The 18,971-nt window shown below is 37.8% G+C and overlaps 1 protein-coding gene across 1 annotated transcript in view; it reads left to right on the top strand.

The window, feature by feature from the left end:
• The first annotated feature begins 13,850 nt into the window (after window positions 1–13,850).
• LOC119909339 (potassium channel subfamily K member 2-like) overlaps window positions 13,851–18,971 on the top strand; it is a 34,231-nt gene continuing 29,110 nt past the window's right edge. Inside the window, exons 1-2 of the mRNA XM_038727522.1 lie at window positions 13,851–14,450; window positions 16,019–16,335. Of these exons, the coding sequence (XP_038583450.1) occupies window position 14,450; window positions 16,019–16,335 (318 nt within the window). The 5' untranslated portion in view covers window positions 13,851–14,449. The remainder of the gene's footprint in view (window positions 14,451–16,018; window positions 16,336–18,971) is intronic.

Here is an 18,971-nt window from a genome sequence, read left to right as displayed (position 1 = left end):
GCTAACGTTAGCTAGCATATAAAGGCAAATACTGAAACACTCACCAGAGAATGAAGTTGACAATCATTAAATCCTCGGCAGACCTTCAACCAGTTACTCCATGTAACGCATTTTGGGACGGATTTCGTTCAGAAGAACCTTTAACCTAACTTTTTATCTTGCATTTATACTTTATACTGCGCATGGTTCACTTCCTCTCATCTTTTCATGGGATTCGTTGACAGTAAGAAAAATAGAGAATATCGCCAGCTTTAGCCTTTAGTGCTAGAGAGGAAAACAGAGATGCTTCACTTTGACAGGTTTGTATCTTCTCTTCTGAATAAGCATGGCTAGTAATGCCACATTTATTACCTTTCAACACTGTGTCTCTGTAAGACAAATCACAACATTTCAAAAATGTGTACATTAAAAAATAAATTGGAAAATAATGACAAACTCATAGAGGCTAAGCAAAAAGGATTGGAGGTAACTTGTATTAAATTACTGCTTGTAGGTAACAGCAGGTGTATAGATGAATCAAAATAATAGTCTAATTTACCAGCGAGCCAGGTGCCTTAAAGTTCTGTTATAGTTTTGCGCCTCTGTGTTTTTCAATCTCACATCATGCCCTGGTTCAGCTAATGGAGCCTGAGATACCTTCAGTGTCTGGGGGTAAGAAACATTTGCAATTACGCTTTATACTTTGTTCTTTTCTGGAAATTGACTTAGGCAACTGGCGAGACACATTAGTTGTAGGGCTGTAAACAATATCCAAGTCTCGCTGCGAGAAAATGTCCGACACCTCATCACGCAACACTTGAGGCGTGAAGAAGAAACACTTCTGAGAATTACTAAGTTCATCTGGCCCTGAGATATCTGTTGCTGTAGCCATCTGGTTGCTAGCTGCTCCTCAGGTTGACAGCTACACTTGAAAAGAATGAACAGCCCACAGCACTTATGTTTCACAGTGGTGTGAAGAGATTGTGGGAGCGAGCTGTCCATCCTCACTGCAGACAGTGCTTGTTCAGAAAAAAAACATTTTTGTTCTTTGAACTGCAGCAGGCAGAAAGAAACAGTAGCTTCGGAGGAAGATGTTTTCTGTAGAGACTAATTTGCTTGCATTTGAGCATTTTGGATCTCAGTGCCTTGATGTTTTGAACTGACCATCATCACTGAGAAGAGCATACTCATGCAAGTGACCTTGTAAAAATCTGAAAAGCTTTTTGTGCCCTCACAGTGACATTTCCACTGAAAGCTTTTTTTTTAGAAAAGGCAAAAGTGCCATATTCTTACCTCTTTGTGTGTATGTAGATAATACCTTGAGTCAAAGAGGAGGAAATGGCTTTTGAAAAGTACTTGCCAGATGCATTGTGGAGAGCTCATCTACAATTTGTAATTCTTATTGGTGTTGCCCAGAAACACAAGCTGCAGTTATTGCTTTCTTTCTATCACGCCTGTGTCATAGGCATCAAGGAGCAAATACTAATCAGTCAGACACTTAACCTCCCTTTCCCATGCTCTTTAAATCAGCATCTCATTTTAAAACACATGAAAACGGATAATCATACCAGTGTTATATATAAAATAAGGAAAAATGGATTTGTTGTGAGATTTCAACTTTACACCTTAGCTGTGATTTTCACTTCTTACAATCCTATCTGTGCCTCCAGAAAAAAAATATACTGCTCATTATTTCCAAATAGCAACAGCACAATTTTTTCTTCTAAATGCAGCATCATTTAGAACGCAGACTGTGATGCAAATGCAGTGTCATGGCACCTCTTAGCAATTAGCATGCTGTCTCTCCTACAATCCATTCTCATCACATCCTGAACCCTAGCCTTTTTATCGAGCCTTGACTCATGTCTACACAAGCTGTTTTTATCCGCCGCTCACCCCATCTGTTTGTTAGCCAACCTTGACATCTTCTGGCGACCTCTTTGTTTCCATGTACTTCTTTCTCATCTCAAGCTTTAAGTTATTTTGTTCCTGGCCATATATATTTATGTGTGCTTCATTAATCAAACTAGATCTTTGCTGAACCGAATTTTTTTTCACTTTGTTGTCTGAGCACTTGTTGCCTCCAGAAATAAACTGTAAAAAGTCATGCAAGTAGACGCTGATATAACAGATGAAAACAACACCTACAGACAGGGCTGAACAGGCACAAGTCCCCTTTAAGTAAATTTAGCAGCAGATCTCTAATTCTTTTGTTTTCTACGCTCTCCTGTCTGACTGAGTGACCCACCACCAGTACCTTTTCTTTAGTCTGTTCAATAACTTGAATATGATGACTTAAATTTTATTGTCTCAGTAGTTCTACACACACAATCTAAGGTTCAACGGCACAAGAATGATTACTGTGCAGCGCGGTGAGACAGATGGACCCACAGGAGCAGAGCAAATTAATTTCCAACTTGTAGAAAACAGAAAATGATCCGCTTGAAAGTAATAAGAGAAAAATAGAGGCAGGAATAAACAGAAAAAACAGGTTACAAATACTTTCATAAAAAAAAAATAATTTCCAAAAACAGCAGTTTTAGTAAACGTTACTCAAACGGAAAAAAAAGCATATTTGTTGGGGGCTATTTTTACTTATAGCTGCAGGTGTATGGTGTATTTGTGATTTACTCAAAAAAAAACAGCGCCCATGTTCTAGGGTAATGAAGGGACATGTTGATGTGTGCAATAGTTCAATTATGTATTTTGGTTAGTTTGTTGGACGTCAGTGGAAGTCTATAGTAGAGGAAGGAGCTATGTCAGGATTTGTCTACATACTAGGTCTACCTGTTAGTAGGGTTAATCAAATGGTGAGGGGAATAATACAATTGCATACTTATATACATTCATACTTGAGCCACTGGCAGCATGACAGACTTTGTCACTGTAGCAATCGTGTGTAAGAAGAGATAATTGTTTGCTGAATGTTGGCAAACAGAGGGAAATGGATTAACATCTGGTTGGCCCATATCTGATCCATACCAGTGTAATTTGCACACAGATGGTACCTGCTTTCTGGCAAGATAACAGAAAGCACACAACAAAATGAGAGAACACCTGTATATGAACAATAAGCACTGCCGACCCATTTTCCAATTCCTAGTCATTGTGGCTGTGAGCGACAGAGTAAGCTATATTTGCTGTGACGTACATGTCAGGGATCACTGTAATCTAACACCCACCATAATCATCTAACTGATGTGTAGCACAATGAGTGTCTGAAGAGAGTGATTTTAAAGAAGCAATAAAAAGGTCCAGTCTATGCTGCAGCACAAGTTGGGAATGTAAAACACTCCCAACTTGTTTTCAAATCAGAGGTAATGTTGGACCAGAACAAATTCAGTACGAGTTTTCACCTTCAGCAGCAGTTTAGTTGTACAAACAAAATGATATGCAACTCGTTTTATGCATACAGATTAAGATGCAGTGATGGTGTTGCTGCAGAAAGAACCTAATCACAGGCTTGTGTGATCTGGATGGTGCAGTGCACTCACATGCATACAAAAGCCGCCTTCCAAATATAGTATATGCCACCAAGATGAGTGTGTTATCCCACAGATAATGAGCTGCTGTGGGTTGAAGGCTCCAAAGGGAAATGGGCACACAAAGTCAATGTGATAGGAGGAGAGAGAGCTTCTATGGATGCTTTCTTATTAAAACCCTCCTCATAATAATATCTTTAGGCAATAGCTTGTTATGCAAGGTGCAAAACCCCACACCACAGACTCACACTGAAAGGTTTCCCAGATGTCTAAAGTATTTTGCAATAAACATTCTATTATTACTATTTGTCTCCACTACAACATCATCTTTGATAAAAATCAAAAGATCTTTTTGTGGCTTGGTGATCTTGTTTAGTGGTTGTGTGTGCAGGGAAGGATGTGGTGGGAGTTGAATATGAGAGTGCAATTCCCTTGTATGGATTCCCTAGTTTAGCTCCCAGACGCGTATTGATTGGTCTTTGTCTCTGTCCACTGTGTGTCACTTGACTGTGAAGACAGAGGCAAGTGCTCAGGTGAAGCAAAGCGAATATCCTCTTGTGTAAATGTGTGTGTTGTGAGCACCTAACCTAAATGAGTGACAATCAGCGAGGGAGAAAATCTAGCAGTTATTGGACCCTTTGCTTTCTCTTCCAAAAACACCTTCTCGAATAATCAAGTCACAATCAGGAGTGAAACTCAAACCGCTAGAGAAAGATGTCATTCTGTCAGTTTTATGAACACTCCCCATAATTTCACCACACAGAGTGCAATTATTCAAAAATACGCGTGTGCATGCACTCTGCAAACCTCGCTGTCAAACAAACAACCCCCAAGGAAAAGTTCCTTCTTTTCTTTGTGACAGGATGTGGCACTGATCCCATAATAATCTTGGATCCTGCAGAAGGAAGAAAAAGGCTGGAAAGAGCAGAGTCATTGGTTAAAATGCTGTCTGTATTATCATATTGTATAGAACAGTAAATGAAGAATATGGTTAATATTATTGCAGAGCTACAATTTGTGCCATTTTCTACAACAAAAAAACCTTTATATGTGACATGCTGTATGTTACTTAATATGTGACTGTTCGGTAACAGTCAGTATTCTTAAGCTGATGATACACAGAGCAACTTTAGAGCAATCGTGCAGGGCAACATTGCCGTCATTGGTAATGAGTAAAGATTACTACCGTAATCCCCTTCCCCACCACTCCGCCACCCGCCCCGCCGATATCCGTTCAAAACATAGTCAGACTTGCCACTAGCAAGATTGCCCAACAACATTGCTCAAAAGGTTGCCCCATGTATCATCAACTTTACAGCACACTACCTGCTTCTGTGTCATTATCAGCTGATCAACCTAATACCTGCCGCCTGTGACTCACTAAAGCTCATTGATTTGTAATTATAAACCATTAAGAGACCAAAGCCAGGAATTTATTTATCCTAATGCTTGAAACATACTTCTACAGATTTGTGGTATAATAACAGAACAGTGTTTACAAGTTTTGAGTATTTCTGGGCCAAGTGTTTTCTCAGTTTGAAAGACAAAATTGTAAATAAAAGCAAAAATTTTAAACTTAAAGCTAAAGTATTGATGTTGAACCCTTAAAAAATGTGTATGAAAAGTTTTTCAATTCAAAGTATTTTGTATTGATTGATTTCTATTTTTTTTTTTTTTCATTTCATCTGTCTTCTTTCTTCAAATTACAAACAGGTTTTTATTTCAGTGTTTTTCTTATTTTTCTACAACTGACTTCATCAACAGAGAGGGTTGTGGCATCGTCGACTGAAAAAGGATGAGAACCTTGCTCAGTCATGAGCCTGATATAATCTAGCTTGTGCCCTGGTGCCATTAAGGTCCATAATCTTCAAAATGGTTCCTTAACTGTGATCAAAAACACAATAAACCATCATTAGTAGTATAACTAGCACGTGTCGTATAGACCTCCAGTTTCTAGTTTCCACTAGTTTGCTAATTTGACGAGAGAAGAGAATCTTGTTGTGTTTATTGCAACTTGTGGCTTATAGGTAGTATTGTTAATGGAGCACATCCGTAGTAACATGTCATACCACAGAAGACAATAACAATACAAAGTTATTTCAAGTGATCTTTAGGGAATGAGGATGATCTCCAGACATGTTGTACAACTACAATACTAAGTTAAAATCTGTTGTTTGTGGCCCTGGTGAGATTGTAAATGAACATTTCTGATATGTTAAACTTGTGAAAAACAACATTAATTTTATAGCTTCATGACCTTATTTTGCTGTACAGGGATCACACTCTCACTGATGCATATCACTGCATTCTGGATGCACACACTGAGTGCATGTGTGTCAGCTCAGTCAGCAATACCCTTGTCAGCCCCCACATTAATCTTAATTAACCCCCCATTGCCGAGGTGTACTGGTGTGACAGCATTGTGGGATAGGTGTCGCTGCCATCTCAGTGGGTGGTGACGAATAGGAGGACAAAAAATACATCTCCCTCTACATAAGTCTAAAATTTGAGGGTCACCGCTAGGAAACATGTTCCAGACAATAGAAAGCCACTGTACAAGGTGATTATAGAAATACCTAAAACACCCATGCAGTTTTCATCTCTGCTACTAGGTAGCTAGGCTTTTTCAGCTTAAGAACTAATGTTACCATTTTTTCACCATTCCCTTTAAGGCCCACAACGTGTCTATTTTTTTTTTGATTGAAAAGGTAGATAATATACAAACAAGTTAGGGAATGTGTTAACAACCAAGAATGAATCCATTTACAATGGTGGAAATGATACTATAGAACACTCGAACATAGCAGCAGACAACATAGGTAACTCATACAGAAAAACAAGAGAGATAAAGATAAAACAAATAAATAATTACATCCAAACAGACAAGGAGCACAAAAGAGAAAGATAAGAGACATTAAAAAGCAAGGACTTAGATATAGATGAAAACCATTATTATTTACAAAACCCATTGGCAGTGCTGCAATCAAACTCTCCAGGTGTTTTGTGCAGGCTTTACCTCAAGAGGCTCAAGATGTTGTTCACTGAATGAGACCACAAACATAACACATAAATGTAAAAAGTAGTATCATTGTGGATCTAAAAAGATCAATGACTTTCTCCACTTGAACTGTAGTTTTCCTCTTTGGTGGCAGCATAAGTATCACTGCTGAAGTGAATTACTATTTTCAGTAGTTCTTATTTAATGTGCTTTTATAGTGTTTCTCATTGCAGGTTTTCCTTTTATCTTTGCTTTTATGTTATTCAATGTTGAGCACTTTGTAAAGTGTATTTATAGTGTGTCACACTTACTTACTTCCCATAGATTTCTCCTGTTTGGACCAAATATGGTGTCAAATATATCTATTAATATGCACACCTCTTGCCTCTCCGCCACTTTAAGAATATGATTGGTCTAAAACCACATGAGCATATACCAAACTAATCTATGTATAAATGCCCAAAAGGGTTATATGTATTTTTATGTATATGATTAGGTGTTTTTCTTTGTTTGTTTAACTTTCTTTTATGCCTATTCTATTTAAATGTCATTGTAATGTTTTTTTATGATGACCCAGATGAAGGCCAAAATGCATTGGTCTCACAGTAAAGCTGTTCTCGACACCACAAGTGCTGGATTTTTGACCTCTTCAGACTATTTTCACCAGTTATGCAACAGTCCTATGTGTGGGAGTTTATTTGAAGTTGTATACAGTGGAAGTGGCCAGACAAAAAATAGACAGTGTTACACTTTGGACGCTGAAAAAAAGGAAGTGCACCACAAACCCATGTTGTAATAGGACTAAAAGCATTCATGTTTTCTTCCAGGTGAGTTTTCTCCATGCACTCTAAACACAAGGTACAGATATTATGTGTTAGCAAGTTTTGTGACATTTCTGTCATGTCTTTCTTTTGGCTAGAAATGTATTGTATTGAGAAATTAAAACACACCTGGAAGAAAACATAAATGCCTTTATTCCCATTTAGAACATTGGATAGTGGTGCACTTCAGCCTCTTGTGGCCAAAATTAGTTTTACAACAACAAAAATTTGAAAAATGATGCTGACAAAAAAGGAACTTAGAAAAGATTTGTTGACAATGTTCTTTGCATCTTAGACTGTGACACAATAATGGCAATACTAGCAGTATTGCAGCGTTACTTGGATTAGTAACTGTAATATTTTTACTGTTTTGAGAATGGTAATCCCTTACATTACTAGTTACTGGGAAAAGTAATAATATTACAGTAACGCGTAACTTCCGAACACTGGCTACGTTTCCAAGCTCTCTTTTAGTCTAATAAATAAACAATATAAACCAACATATCAAGAAAGAAAATATTCTTACACCTGTTCTCCTTATCAAACAAAAAAAATACACTCATACACCTTCTGAATATAACTGTCTCTTTTTCACCAAAGTTAGCCTTGTTAACTCATCGTAAAACACACTTCATTCAAACTCAACAGACACAAAAAAAACTCACCTAAAACATCTTGGTTAGGTTTTCCACTGTTTCAACAATCAGCAACGCTGGTTTGGTCAAAATTAACCTTTAATTCACAGAGTTAGATGTGAAAGTATTCTGGCCCTACATGCTGTCGCTGCCTCTCTGATGCCAGAGCTCGCTCTTCTCCTACTTGATGCCCCTCCTGACTTTTTTTTATCGCCGTCATACTCCTTTGAAGCCTGAACACTGACTTACACAAATGTTGATCCAACCTCACCTCCAGTAGCTCCAGACAGGTCTAAAGGATTTCAGACGTAACTTGAAATTCTACCTGTTACTGCATCTATTATAGAGATGCATTTAGGCAAAGCACTGGACCCTTAGGTATTTTTGTCTCTGTTTGTCAGGAAGGGATAGACAAATGCAGCAGTTTGTAACGATTGAGGGAACTGACTGAAGATACTGTTGACCTTCACCACTTTAGGTTATTCCTTTTCTTTGATAATCTATCATGTGCAGAAGGTTCCCTCGACTGCCTGATGAATACCTATTAAAGACTGTCAAGTAATTCTTTATGCAGTGCAAACTGCTTGCAGGCTTCAAAAGTGATTTTCCTCCCCTGCTCTCCAGGCTTTCATCCGTCAACTGAGTTTATATTCACTGTGTTAATTTAATGCCACATATGTGTGTACATTTGTAAGGTGTTTTGTGTATACATTCACGTCGCTCGAGGTTATTTTGCTCAGTTGCTCGTGATGACTGATTATCGCAGGGCTCAGTCAACAAAGCAAGAGATGAAAGACTGTTGTCTACAGTGAAACCACAATTATTCTTGTGAGCTCTGTCATTTATTGGGAACTGGAGACTGGAACAACTAGATGTGACAATCAAACGTACAATGCTGTGTTAAAACCACAGCTTAATGAGGGAGAAGCTTGAGACCAACATCAGTTACAGAGTTTCCACATGAGTGCTAAGTGTGTATGGAAATATTTATTATCTGCTCTCACTCCAATCAAAGTCACTGGTCTTTATAAAACAGAAATCATTCTGGAAAAAGACTACAGTTAATTGGACTCGTGCATTCATTAGGGCCACATGATAATTCTCGTTAGCTTTGCTCTATAAAATTCAGATCTTTATTTATTATCGCTATTTACTCTAAGATGTTTTCTAAGGACTTTCTTATGTTTATAGTCTCACTCGTAAAACGCTAAATAAAATTAAGTTATTCTGTCTCTGCAACAAACTTCAGAGGAGATTCATTTATTTTTAGCCAGATTATACCATGACTGTCAAATCTTGCCTCACATCATCTGTTTTTTACGATTTTTGAAACCAAAAAGTGAATATTTCTGTGGGATTGTAAACTACTGTCATATACTACAAATGTATGTTTTAGATTACAGATGATTGATCAACCTATAGCAATGATTTTATCCTCAGGAAAGGTCCCTGCTACTGCTGATAGTTTTCTGCTGGATGAGGAAACTGCTACCTCAGTAGAAATGATTCAGGTAGAATCAGCAGGATTTGGTGTAGAGATGTAATTAATTTTTTCATTCCTTCAGCCTTCTGAGTCTTTACAATGCAAGCTTGCAGGCAAGAGTTTGAAATATATATGTTTAATCATTAAAAACTTGTTCAACGTTCAGCATTTTTGTATGCTGATGTTGCTGCTCACTTGTTTTGCTGTCAAAGTTTGACCAGGAACATAGCTGTATGGCTCTGCAGTTATAAACAGGAAGGGAACTAGGTTGTGAAAAAAATATGTAGAAACTGATCTCCACCATCTGTTCATAAGATACAATATAAATACATGCATTTTGTATGCCCACTGAGAAAAATAATCCACTAAATGGTAGGCCTATACACCATAACAATGAGCATGTCACCCTCTAATTATCACAGACTGGAAGGCTTAGAATTTAAAGTCTAACTTACATAAGATTTCACTTTGCAAGCACATTTTGCCAAATAAAACAAAGGTTAATAGTAAAATGGCTAACTACACCAGTTTCTGACATGTTGCTGCGACACTAGGAGAGATTACTATGGTAATACAGTCAATTAATGCCACAATGTCACTGATAATAACATTACTGTCATGTAACAAAAGCCATATGTACCTGCTATGGTGCTGTCCTGTTTGAGCGTAAGAGTCAGTTTGAGTAAATTTGATGAAGTATGTGTGTATACCTCATGAGGAGACGAGTAATGAGATGACAAAAAGACAAATGAACATACAAAAAACAGATAACGACATATAAGAAGGTATCACAATAAAAAGGGAATATGGATCTGTCCAGTGTGTATTGAGTGAGAATATCAATGACATAGGAAGGAGCTAATAAATAGATTTAAAAACCATAATAAGTATTTTAAAATCAGTTTGTTTGGAAGGGAGCCAGTGCAGAGAAGTTAAAATAGGAGTGATGTGTTTAATTCTTTTGGCTTTAGATAACACTCTGGCCGCAGCTCACAAGGTTTTACCAACAGAGAAGTCAACAAAGAGTGAATCTGGGTCCTCAAACCCTTGGCACCTACTAAAAGAATCAAGTTGTTAAATGACAGATACATCTGTAATTGTTGGTAAACAACCTTTTCAATATGTTTATCGAGGAATGGAAGGTTTGAGATTGCTCTGTAGTTCTCAACAACATATGGATCAAGATTGCTCTTTTTTCCTATATCGGTAACAAAGTTCTGGGACGGTCAGTCAGGCTTCATCCCTCATTTCTTCAGAGCAGTCAGGTTGAGTAATTAAATTTTGCTTAAATTTGCTTTCAAAGTCAATGGAAACTATGTTATGCAAATTACACTCCGCTCCATTGTGTGTGACTTCACCACACAGAGTCATAACAGATAGCAAACACTTGAGCTGGCAGGCAATTTAGAGATAAACCTCCCGCGTCATTATATACCGGATATGAGTTGGGCTGTAATGGCTTCTTTAAAAACAGAGGCTTTAATTATTTTTTTTTTATTCTTTTGACCTTGATTTGGAAATGTAATTGTGTTGTCTTGCAAATTCCATCAAAGCTTGGAAATAATTAGAAGAGCAAGGAGAAGAAGAAGAGAAAACTGACACTGCTGTAAATGACAGGCTGTGGAGTCATGGTAAAAGAAAACGCTTTGCCAATACTGTCCTATTAACATTCATGCCAATTACGCAAATTTGAATTGAATCGGGCCCTGCGATGGACTGGCGACCTGTCCGAGGTGTACCCCGCCTTTTGCCCAATGTAAGATTTGCTCCAGCACCCTGCGACCCTGTACGCAGGATAAGCGGTTGACGATGGATGGATGAATGGAAAAATTTTAACATTACAAAGAGAACAATTATTTCCACTAGGTTCATATGGTTTAACATAAAAACATATGCTTCTATAGTGACAATAACAGATGAAATCTACAGCAAACGTTACAAAATAGTCCTGAATCCACACTGACAAAGTATACATATAAGTATATATTCCCACAGTGGTTTTTCTGAAGTGTCACAGTTCTGCTGGTAAAACATGACGGCATTAATGATGAAGCTTGAGTGCTCATGAATCCTACTTTTTCCTAACCTCTGACCTGTTTGATGACATCAAGCAGAAAATTCAGCCTCATTGGATCAATAGGGGCTCACAATACTTGTTGACTACAAGACAAGATTATTAACACAAACTCAAAGCCTGTCTCTGGTTTAGTGTTTGTATCTGCTGCTCAGAGACATTTCCATTTTTCTTTTACTCTCCATCTGGCTGTCAGCACTGTGGATGACTGCACCAATAACAAGCTGCCCTGTAAAGGGAGATGCACTAGCTGGTTATTAATAAAAACAGGGTGAATTAACATTAAAACTAGAGGGATTCCCTGTGTTATATATCCTGTTTATTAGATGCTGCTGCCAGAGACCATGACATGATTTACTGATCTAAAATAATCTTTCTAACAGTATCATGTCATTTACAAGCCAACATCAAAAGCATTGCAGAACTGCAAATGACAAAATGATATGTAGCTCCAGCATCCATTGCTACAATTACAGCAGAGCCGTAACCATAGTAACGTAAGCAAATTCAGAGCCCCAACCATTAATTAAAAGTGTTCGTTTCTTTAGAAGAAATTAAAGTTAATATTGGACACATAAAAAAGTTTCTTCTTGACTTCTTGAGCATACAGTGTCTTTATGTGAAGCAGAAGCAAAAGATTTAACAATGCTGTATAATGCACGCATGTGTGTCTATAAAAATAATAAAGAGAATTTGGAAACAAAGACTTGAAAATGACCACATAAATAATTTTTAACGTTGTTGCATCACACAGCAGAAGAAGAAATAGGTTGTCCACCTAATGTCAAACTGTTTACTGTCAGCCGAGGACAGTTAAAATTGTACAATTCAGACTTCATTTATAAATAAATCTGCCATTCTTTTAGCATGGGAGTGCAGATTGGATGTTTACTGACTCAAAGTCTTTAGGAGTAGGAGAGAGTAAGAGGTTTACAGAAAAGGAAAAGAAGGAGAATAAATAGGTAAGGAACGATTGTTGCATCTGACAATTTATGACTAAGTTATTGAAATCTGGACAGAATCCACTGATGCTGGTGCACAATGTGTAAAACAAATTTTATGGATTCATTATTGTCATAAGAGATACTAATAAATTATTTTCTCCAACTATTATGATAATCAATTAATCAGAGGAATATTTTAAGAAATAAAAGTAAATGTCACGGTTTCCAGCTTCTTATATGTAAACATTTTCTGCTTTGGTCCTCTATGATAGCAAAATGAACATCTTCAGGTTGTGGACAAAACAAGACATTTGAGGATGTTATCATGGGCTTTGGGAAACACTGATCAACATTATTCACCATTTTCTGACATTTTATAAACCAAACAACTAATTTTTAATCGAGGAAAATATTTGACAGATTAGCCAACAATGAAAATAATCGTTAGTTGCAGCCCTGATAGTCATAGTGCAGACTACAATACATTTTTCTTCCATTTTCTTTAGCAGAAGAGGCGTTCTTTCCTCAGAAAACTTGGCTATAAGTCTATGTCAGCAAAAGTGGGGATTACGAGTTACTCTTACTATTATCTTTCATTATGCACTTAGATAAAGCATTTTTTTGTAGCTTCATTGACACAGACAGGATCTTTAAGCGTGCGTGTGTGTGTGTGTGTGTGTGTGTGTGTGTGTGTGTGTGTGTCTGTGCCCCAAAGACAAACAGCGCAGCTGTGCAAGTCTCTCAGTTCAATTAGCTGTGGTAGCTCATGCAAATCAATATTGTGGATGCACCCTTTCTTTTACACAAACGCATGCACACGCACGCACACACACACGCACACACACACGCACACATACACCCACACTTAAAGGAGCCAAACTGCAACTGACAATCAAATTACTGAAAATCTCTGGCTTGGTTTCATGTATTTCTGTAGGTCTGTGGTCACACCTGCATGCCTAGGTGGATAATTAAGTTATATCAGGAACATAAACCATACAGACTGTCTTGCTGATTTAAATTAATTTAATTAATGCACCAACAACTGTTGTTCAGGGCATGTATAGCGACTGCATCCTGAAGTCTGCTCCTTCTCACTGATAAACCGGTTGCTTCCTGGATGTGAGATGTGGGCTTGTGACTGGGATGTCACAAGTTTAAATAATTGGTTCAGCAAGGAAAAAGCTCCCTCTTTAAGGGAGGGTAGATGTAGAGATCCTCAATAAAACATAGTCTTCAAGGTTCTCTTGAGTAAAATGAATGACTTACAAATAGCAATTTTAACCATTTTTGGTTTGTTTTCTTTGTTTGTTTGTTTGTTTGTTTGTTGTTGTTGCCAAAAGCAGGAAGAGAATAATCTCTGTACTTAGCAGCATCTGTCAGTGTGTTCTTGAGCTGCTCAGAGGCCTCTGGGGTAAGGAAGGGGGCAGGACATACAGCTTCTTGGATGGTGTTAGAAAGAACAAGAGTGGTCTTTCATAGTGTATAACCAAATCTGAGATCTTAAGGAGCTCTCTTTGCACAGTCCACATCTCAACTGTGAGGGCGTTCAGATCACCTTAAATATGTTCATCTATTGTTATATGATTTTTTGCAGCATGGGGAGCCTCTGAAGTATTGGACAGCAAGCAGCTTCTCTGTCTCCCTCTCTTCTTACAGCAGGAGCGCAGGCTGTCCGCGCCACAGCAGTGGGAGTGCAGCGCACACTGGTGAGATACCTCCTCTGACCCGTACAATCCATCTCTGCGTCCTTGCACCTCTCTGGAAACAATAATCCCAAACACCCTCATGGATTTCATGGAAACGATTTGCTCCCCTCATTCCTTACACGCTCTATCTTAACGCGTCTTCTGGTGGGAAGCGAACGCGATGTCCTGGAGGAAAGCGCAGCTCGCTGAGACCATGAGGAGAGCGGCCACGTCCCTTGGTGGGAGCTCCGGAGGCAAAAAGCCACACTAAAAGGAAAGCATTATTTGCACTTTGGAGAAAAAGATCCGTCGATGAGGAAACAAAGAGAGACGAGATGGTAGAGAAGTAAGTGCGTTAACAACTAGTTGAAATTCAGCAAATCAAGGATGGAAAGATTACCAATATTCTGCATGATCTATTCACCCTCAGAAAGTGATGATATGCAATAGGCGACGGGGGAAATGACCATATGCAGAAACGGGTGTTTCGGTGTTATTTTATAATGAGTTTCCAGTGATAGTTTAATGTACTGTGGCACCATTTTCTGCCTCTTGGTATCACAATATTATTCTTATTTGAACTTTAGGATCGGGCCTATACATTTTTGTAGCTTTTATTACAATATGTTTTTTGTATGTGAGGCTTTTTTTCACTGAGAAAACCAATTTAACCAGACAAAAACAAGAACATGCAGTTATGTAATACTACACATATTGTAAAAAAAAAAAAAAAAAAGAAAAGAAAAAGAAAGAAAGAAAAAGAAAAGGGCAAACTATAGGAATAATTTAAATATCACGTGGTTTGAGCTAAGAATTGAGTGAATGATCCTCTCCATAAGTTGTTTACTGTAAAATACTGGCTATGAGGACCTCATGGGGTGGTTATGTAATTGCATCTACTGTAGCAAGCTGTTTGGGAAACAGGATTTTGATGAACAGCATTTAATTTTTAATGAGCGTCCATTCAGTCCTACAATACAAATGATTCAGTAATCATTTGTATTGTAGGACCCAAAAGCAACAGCATAGCATCATGTAGGGGGATATAGCTAGTATAAGCCTGTTCTCAAGCCATTGCTTCAATATAGTATATTTTTTGGAATTTTCGAATTATGTTTAGGTGTTATTAGATTGTGATTATCTATTATTTATTTTTATTACACTGAATGTACCAATTTAACATTCAAATACTCATTAGATCCAGCTCCGAAGGGGAAAGTCGAGATATAACTGTAGATGTTGGTGTTTGGGAATTACTGCTGGTATGAAGTATGTTGCAGACAATGCTTTGAATAAAAAGTGCTCGACCTGCTGCACATCAATATAGGTTTTGCAGTGGCGCTGTTCTACAGCTTTCTTATTGGAAGAATAAGAGAAACTTCACAGTAAAGACAGAATATTTGACACATTGACTGAAGTACTGAAAACCTGCAACACATTTGCTTCTCCAATGTTAGGATTCACTGCTTTTCTTTGCTTTACGTGATTAAAAAATTAAACAGTTTTAAGTTTTGCTTAAGTTGGATTTCAGTGGTTTATTTTTCATTGTTTTCTGACATTTAATAGGCCAAATGATTAATTGATTAATAAAATAACCAACAACCAACCAACAAAATAACCAACAATGAAAATTATAGTAATAACTCCCTATTCTTATATTGGTGGAAATACATGATGTAGCATATTTGCTTTATGTCTCTATTTATGCCTGTATCTAGATAGATAGATAGATAGATAGATAGATAAGTAGGTAGGGTTTGAGTATGAAGGATGCATTCTTTACTGGCGAGACAATACTGATTTGGGGAAAACACAGTGATGTGACAAATGAGTACATCTAACATGAGTATCCCCAGGGTGAGTCTCTTGTAATGAAGAAATTGATCCACAATATACATTAATCCATCCTTGCAGTGGCCGCACCTGACCTTCTTGACCCCAAGTCTGCTGCCCACAACTCCAAACCTCGCCTGTCCTTCTCAGCCAAACCGTTGGTACTGAACACTCCAGATGATGACGAGTGCGACACCCGGACTACTGTCATGAGGTGGAAAACTGTGTCAGCCATCTTCTTCCTGGTGGTGCTTTACCTCATTATTGGGGCGATGGTGTTCAGAGCCCTGGAGCAGCCACACGAGAGTTCCCAAAAGCTGGCCATTCTCGCAGAAAAACTGGACTTCTTGACGATGCACACCTGTGTAAACTCTTCTGAGCTGGAGGATTTAGTCAAGGTAGGTGGAAGCATTAACATTATTGGCACCTATTTGGCACCTTAACCTTGTTTAACGAAGGGCCTTGAGGATTGTGGCTAGTTGTGGACAAACTGCCAAAGCTTTAACTTGAGGTTGGTTTTTTTCAGCCCGTTGAGCAACTGAAGAACTGGTTGGTTTGTACACATTTATTTTGTGTCCCTCGGAGGCTCTGTTGTATTTCCCTTATCAGTGTTTTGCACTGTACTGTGAATAGATATTGGATTGGAGGTCAATAATATGAAAGGATCAGGATCAAGTAAAAAGAAAAAACAAAATAAAGGCAATTTGACTAAATTTGACTCTGATTTTTAACTTTCCATCAAGAAAAATTAATAACTGTCAGTTCATACAAACGCTTTGGTTTAGGGGCCTCCTGACTCCTTGGGCTCCTGGGCCTGTGCATTGTTGCCCTATGTGGTAATCCCTCCATGCTGGAAACAAATTTAGAAATGTTGCTACAAATGAAGCCTGACAATCGCAACCTGGATTTAGGTAAAATATAATAATAAATTATAGAAATGACGCATTCATTAAATTTTCAAATACAAAAATGTCCCATAAAAATGCACTACAAATATTAGCACTGAGTGAGCAACCATCTAAGAAAAGACATTCACTGACTTCATAACTCTTCCTTAGTGGAACTCACCATCAACCGAACTTGTCAGGGTTGATGAAAAATATTTCTGCCTGGGGAATCTAGCTGGCATATTGGACATGTGGATGATGATTACTTCTCTAATATACCAGAGCTGAAAGGTCTTTAAATCCCGCAGGACACTGATTTGTCTACGGATGCTAATTTTGGCTCTTTGTTTTACCATGTCCCTGATTCTAACCAAAAGTACCCCCTAACGTCCAGTATGTAAGTCAAATTCTTTTATTATATACAGTATATTAATATACCTGTAATGTATGTGGTCATAAGTTTACTCATGGGCTCTTTAGGCATGTGCACAAACTGGAAAAATGGCTAAAAACTTGACTGACTAATGAACCAGTAAGTATTGAAATGACTGTTTGCAATCTTGCATATAGTTAGTTTATATTATTTCCTGCTCCTTTACCTGTAAAAGAACAGTCAAACTTGGATGTCAGATTTCTTTTCTCTAAACAACGAGAAAACTTCATGTTTAAGACCACATTTAGTGTACTGTATGTGAATGGGTGAGCATTTGAACAAACCCATGAAATGAACAGAGCAACCACATCCCCTTTTAGCCACTGTAATCAGTTTCACATTCCAGATGTTGCATTATTCCTTACGGCAGAGCATCAGCCATCAGTGTAGTTTCTGACACAGTCTCATGCTGAAAAAGCCCTCACTGTAACAAGCAAGCGTTCTTGTTTAATGACACATGCCCTCCATTGATTATGAGAAAACCTTCCAGGTATAACTAGATACTAGATTTTTTCTCACTGTCGCATTTCTGGGCTGCAGTATGAATGAAATGCTTACTTGAATATTCACCATCATCCAGAATGGAATGTAAATATTGTAGGTTTAATTGGATATTTCCTGTGTTGGGGAATAAGCATCATTATTATTTCAAATTGGTCAACTTTTCCATCTTCTGGGTTTGATATTAAAGATACAGACATTTGAGCAAGAAATATTTAGTTGTTGGTCAGGCTGTTGGTTAAATATTTATGAATTTGATTTTAAGTCATTTTTAGTTATGTCGAATTGAAAGACCTTTTACCACGTTACTTCAGGAACTGTTGTCCTCTGTGTTGTATTACATTACATTTACAGATTTATAGACTGACCATATGAACTAAGCCTACAAAGGATTTATCATTGAATAATGATCAGTGCCCACCAACTGTATGTAAATGAGACTGTTTTCAATTAAGAGGGGCTGGTAACAGATGACTGTTATTCAGCTTTAAGATGCTGAGTTAATGTTCAAAGATGGTGATGATACTTTGTGTCCTGAGATCATAATCTATCAGATTGACTGTCAGGAGTGGATATAATGAATGTGGAGCCCTGGACAAGGGAAGGCAAAGGGCTCCTGAATCCAAACCACCTCCCATCTATAATTTCTACCTTAATAAACACCTTAAACACCATTAAAGCTGCGTTCTTGTAAAGAAAAACATAGTTAGTAGTTAAAAGTTAAAAGTTAAAAGTTAAAAGCTCATGATACTTCAAGAATGTGATGTTAATCAGCATGTGTTTATGCTCATGCTCATTCCCACAGTTTTGTTTTTGGTATCAACATTTCTTTTCTTCACCCTTGGCAGCCCTTTATTACACAATCACAATAGTTGTTATTGTTGGTGAAAACTGGACTTGGTAGAGATGATTTAGGTTGCAGACTGTGGATTGCAGGAACAAGGGGTGCTGAGTGGGCTGAAGCACTAAGCCCTAAAAGCAGGCATTATAAAAACCACCAATTGATAAAATGGTTTAAACTTGTTTTCCCGTTTTTTCTGGTACACAAGTGATGAGAAAGAGGATTTACTTTGCTTTATATACATGTAAATGCTCTGTACTTGTATAGCGCCTTTTTAGTCTTTTCGACCACTCAAAGCGCTTTTACACTACATCTGCATTCACCATTCACACACATTCATACCCTGAGCCTAAGTGCTCAAACAGAAACTTT

This window comes from Micropterus salmoides, unplaced genomic scaffold, assembly GCF_014851395.1.
Source record: "Micropterus salmoides isolate LMB-PRFRI ecotype aquatic unplaced genomic scaffold, ASM1485139v1 Ms_hic_scaffold_18, whole genome shotgun sequence".
Lineage (NCBI taxonomy): Eukaryota > Metazoa > Chordata > Actinopteri > Centrarchiformes > Centrarchidae > Micropterus > Micropterus salmoides.
Note: the sequence above shows the minus strand (reverse complement) of the source record. Positions and strands in the feature narration are given on the sequence as shown.